Source organism: Nicotiana attenuata, unplaced genomic scaffold (genome assembly GCF_001879085.1).
Source record: "Nicotiana attenuata strain UT unplaced genomic scaffold, NIATTr2, whole genome shotgun sequence".
Taxonomy (NCBI): Eukaryota; Viridiplantae; Streptophyta; class Magnoliopsida; order Solanales; family Solanaceae; genus Nicotiana; species Nicotiana attenuata.
The window spans coordinates 7,592-12,232 of record NW_017676669.1 but is presented as its reverse complement, the minus strand read 5'-3'; the positions used below and the strand labels follow the sequence as shown (position 1 = coordinate 12,232).

The window sequence follows — 4,641 nt, the reverse complement described above, 5'->3', positions numbered from 1 at the left end:
ACAAAAATAACTATATTGTTGCTTCAAGGCTCCCTTCATCTAGCTCATTTTATCACGTAAAGAAAACATAACTTATGAGGTAAGAAAAAAGACTACTACTCCCTCCGGTCCAAAATAAGTGATTTTTTGGATGTTTTCACACAAATTAAGAAATCCACCTTTTAGCAATAATTAGCAATGGAATTGACCATATTAACCTTTACTATCTCACATAAACACTCCTAACATATATTCCAAGATCGGAAGNACACTCCTAACATATATTCCAACACCATTTACTTCAGAGACAATGTAGGAAAAAAATAATTAATTCATTCTTGAAATCTGAAAAAATCACTTATTTTGGACCACAAGAAAAAGGCGAAAAAATCACTTATTTTGGACCGGAGGGAATAGTTGCTAACAAAAGTTGGATTATAATGAGTCATTAATGCCTAATTATTCAAATGTGGAGCTTAGTCAGACCCCACAATCACAAACGGTCACCAAGAATTTAAGTCTGACCATATTGTTATGTACCAGCAGTCCAGCACTACGAATTAATACCTGTACCATAACAAAAAGACAAACAACAACGCTTCCCCTCAACCGTTCCTCGATCACTGCACCAACAATTTGGCATGCACGTATCCTTGGTCCATTACTTGTACCTTGACCTACTACATCATTAAAACCTCAAAGAAATTCCTAAGTTTAGACAGATAAAAGAGTTTTCTTGGAACAGAAAAATGTGTTATGCTGTCAACAAATTCGTTGTCATAAAGCTTTATAACTAAGGTTACAATTGTAAATTCAGATATCAGTTCAATTGAACTAAACATAAAATGAAGCTAATCTTTGACATGATTTCTAGTTAAAATTGATAGGCAATTGGCTTGATCACTTTTTTTGGCCTGCTCTTTTGGATTTGGTGATATTTAATCACGGTGCTGCTTCAGCTTATCGAGAACATGATCATCTATAAGAGGGTGTGGAGATCAAGAATTAAGGTAAAAGGTTAGTAGGTAGTCGATCATTTTTCTTTTTCATACTAGTAGTACCAATGTTAGTCTTGTATTTTTTCATTCTTAGATATCTATCACTACATGCTTTCTTTCCCTTTAATTTTCTTATTATCTTGATATTGTTATTGCAATTTTTATCTTTTGAGCTGAGGGTTTATCGGGAATAGTCAATTTACCTTCTCAATGTAAGGGCAAAATCTATGTACACACCTATGAGATTAGCCTGGATTTTTTGTTAGTTGTTGTTGTTGATATCTATTCATAGATAAAGTTAAAATCACAACCCTAAAAAGGGAAAAATTAGAGAAAAATATCAAAAGCAAACTGTGGTCGAAGCAAAAGCACGCCATTAGTAGATTAATCAGCTCATTACAATAGGCCGCAGAATCAAAGATAAAGACCGTCTGTTGACAATTCACAAGACAAAAGTTGCTTCATGCCATCAATAAAGCACTTTTGCATAAAATGACTGGAAAAGTGAACTTCTAACCATAAAAAACAAAACAAAATAATAATAAGAGTACCCTTTTGATTAAAGACTAAAGGGTTCAACTTTCTAATTAGCAGTAGTACTTAAAATTAAAAATTAATTAAATACTGCTCTGTTCACGTGACCAAATATATGGGCATAGCTGAAGTTGTCGAGATCCTATGCTGCTGCGGGTCCATGTTAAATTCCCTGAGGTTAATGTAGGGGATCTCCAAATCACCTTTCCGGCTAGGAGTCAAAGTTCCGGTGAGTGGACCGGACGACGGCCGGCTGGTTGTACGACAAGGCGTATTCGACCCACTTCTACTCTCAGTAATATAAACCGGCCCAGATACTGATCCTCGGAAAGTAGCACACCGGCGGTGAACTTCGCCGTCGACGTCAAGATCACCGTCGCCGGAGATATTTTCATTTTTGGAACTAGTGCTCCTCTTGAAAAAGAGCAGAGCATTTTTCCACCATTTTTTACGGCTACTGTTCTTCCTGATCTTTTTTGAATATTCGTCTTTTGATATTGGTTTTTGTAGCTTGAAATGAACTGTATCTATAGAAGATCTTGCCGTTTCTCTAATCTTGTGCTTTCTTGCTTCTTCTAAAATCTGTTAAACAGGGGTGCAAAATTAAGGACAAGAACGCATCTTTATTTAAGATAACAGGTGCAAAATGAGTTGTTTTCGACTCAAATTATGTATACGTACTTGAACTAAATTAAAAAAATAATACCTGAAAATAATCGATTTGAGGGTCGAAGCCATAGTCACTGAAGTGTTGAGGTTCAACAAAGGGGAAAATGGGGGATCTGTTTGACATTTTGTTTTTGTTTTTTTCTGTGGTTTTGTTGTTTGCAGTTTGAAGAGGGAATTAAAAAGGAAAATGAAGAGTTGGGGGGAGAGGAAAATGGGAGGGCAAAGATGGGATAATAAGGAATCGCGCCTTGGGGGCTCAATGGCCGTTGGTATTTGCAAACCCTACTTAATGCCTAAGGGTTACTTTTGCAACTTTTCATGATTTTATTTATTCAATTCAACTCTCAATAGTACTAGTACAAGCCTTCTTCATATTTAATGCAATTAAATTATTTCACACATTGAAAGATGGTAGCATATGAAGCATGACACAAACTTTTAATTTTATGAGATTTATGTTGGCGTCATGACTCATGAGTTGATAAGAGGTCTCTTTTAAATTCATAACAAGATCTCTTGGTCAAACTATATTGAATTGAGTTATGGTTGTAGATTAAAATTGATGTGAATGCAACTAATTTGTTGAAATATTTTGTCCATACTCTCAGACAACAATGCAAGATAGGTTTTAGCTAAAGATAAATTTTAATTTAAAATCCTTGAATAGCAAAATATTCAGCACTTAAATATTGTGAGTTCTAAATTGAAAGTGCTGTTTTGAATATAGATTTCTCTACATTTCCTATTTTTAGATTTTTATTATTACATGTTTCTTTCGCCTCACTTTCTTATTATCTTCTTGTTGTTGTTACTGTCTGTTGCTATTGCTATTGCTCTTTTCAAGGTAGGAGCAAGATTTGCTTACACACTATCACTCCCACTTGTGGGATTATACTAAATTTGTTGTTGTCGCTGTTGTAGTTATAGAGGCATCAATGCGCTAAGTTTTTGCCGTGGAATCATAGTTAAATCGAAAAAGGGTTAATTATATCCTACAACAATCCGAAATAGGTCGCTTATACCCTTCGTCAAAATTTGGTATCAATTATGTCTTTGCCGTCTAAGTATCGGACCATTTATACCCTTATTGACTAACAAAACTCTACATAAGCTGCCACAATTGAAAAAAGACCCCACATATAATAAAACTGACCCAACCTCCCTTTAACCTGACCTGAACAAAACAGACCCAATCGAGGGTCTTCTTTTACCTTTGCAAGCACCCTAATTTTATTCTTCAATATCCATTTCACAAAGAGCTCTCCCTATGACTCATTTTCTAATAATTATATCTGAAGGATTGGTGGATTTTTGTGAGATATGATGTGTGAGAAGATGCGCTTGTGGACTGATTGCTTTGCAATTTGACTGCTTGGACTAATACAAATGCTGGGAGAAGGTTCTTCAAATGTTCAAGACCAAAAGTAAGTTGCATTTGGGTTCCGATTTGCTTTGCATTTTCAGAAGTTGTATTTGATCTTTCTAAAAAATGTATACTTATTTTCAATTATATATTTTGATATTTTGTAGATTAGTAACTATGGTTATTGGGAATGGCATGACGAAGAGCGCCCTCGTGGAGCGGTTATTGTGATAAAAAATTTAAAAACAAAATTGGATGCTATGAAGGTTGAAAAGAACAAATTGAACACGAAAGTCGATGAAATGGAAGAAGCTATATGGTTGAAAGGAGCAATTCGAACAACATATTTGATGAAATGGAAAATGCTATTAAGGTTGAAAGAGACAATTTAAACACGAAACTTGAGGAAATTGAACTTGTTAATCTTGTGGAGGTTGGAAAAGTTAGTAATTTAGAGGAGAAAGTTAAGTAGTTGAGAATTATCATTTTGATTTCATGGGCGTTGTTCATTGGATTTGCTGTTTGGTTTGGGTCAGGTTAAATGGAGGTTGGGTCGGGTTTATTAATGGGAATTTTTACCTCCTGTAGCAAAGATTGATACCTTATTTATCTATATATCTATATAAAGTAGGGAAAATAAAAGATGAGTTGGCATTTTTCTTTGGCCAAAGATCCTATTTATCTATTTTCTCCTTTTTTTGGATTTTTCTCATTCTTTCCCAATTTCATACTCTTTTATGCTTTCAATGTGGTATTAGAGGAGTCTAAAGCCGTTTCTATTCTCTAATTAAATTTTCCTAATTAACCTCCCACTCTTTCTCTTCTTCTACAGAGGTTACGTTTTGTATGGAAAAGGCATTGAAATATTTAAAGACCCTACTTTGTCATCGTTACATTTCAAGGTGTACATGTTGTTTTCACTTCTTTTTCTTTATTCATCTTCTTCAATTTCAATCTTTCTTTGGATTTAGTATTTTACGTCTCAGTGCATCATTCTTGCCTATGCCCACACTTGACTTGGTTCATTAGCATAAGAGATGTTAATAAATTACGCGAGATTTTTTTAGGTGGTAGTTCTGTCGAACTTAGAGCTATAGT

The 4,641-nt window shown here is 34.5% G+C and overlaps 1 protein-coding gene across 1 annotated transcript; it reads right to left on the bottom strand.

The window, feature by feature from the left end:
• Nucleotides 1-1,331: 1,331 nt before the first annotated feature.
• On the bottom strand, nt 1,332-2,477 carry LOC109221155. Its single transcript, XM_019385617.1, has 2 exons — nt 2,218-2,477; nt 1,332-2,093 (listed from the first exon to the last, which is right to left on the bottom strand). The coding sequence occupies exons 1-2, from the start codon at nt 2,302-2,304 to the stop codon at nt 1,611-1,613; spliced, it is 570 nt and encodes a 189-aa protein (XP_019241162.1). The 5' UTR covers nt 2,305-2,477; the 3' UTR covers nt 1,332-1,610.
• Between the last annotated feature and the right edge of the window lie 2,164 nt (nt 2,478-4,641).

What these genes read in the sequence shown, in the direction of transcription:
- LOC109221155 (XM_019385617.1), bottom strand. Translation starts at nt 2,304, where the DNA reads ATGTCAAACAGATCCCCCATTTTCCCCTTTGTTGAACCTCAACACTTC. An exon ending in CTCAAATCGATTATTTTCAG is followed by an intron (nt 2,094 to 2,217) that starts GTATTATTTTTT and finishes CCTGTTTAACAG; the next exon opens with ATTTTAGAAGAAGCAAGAAA.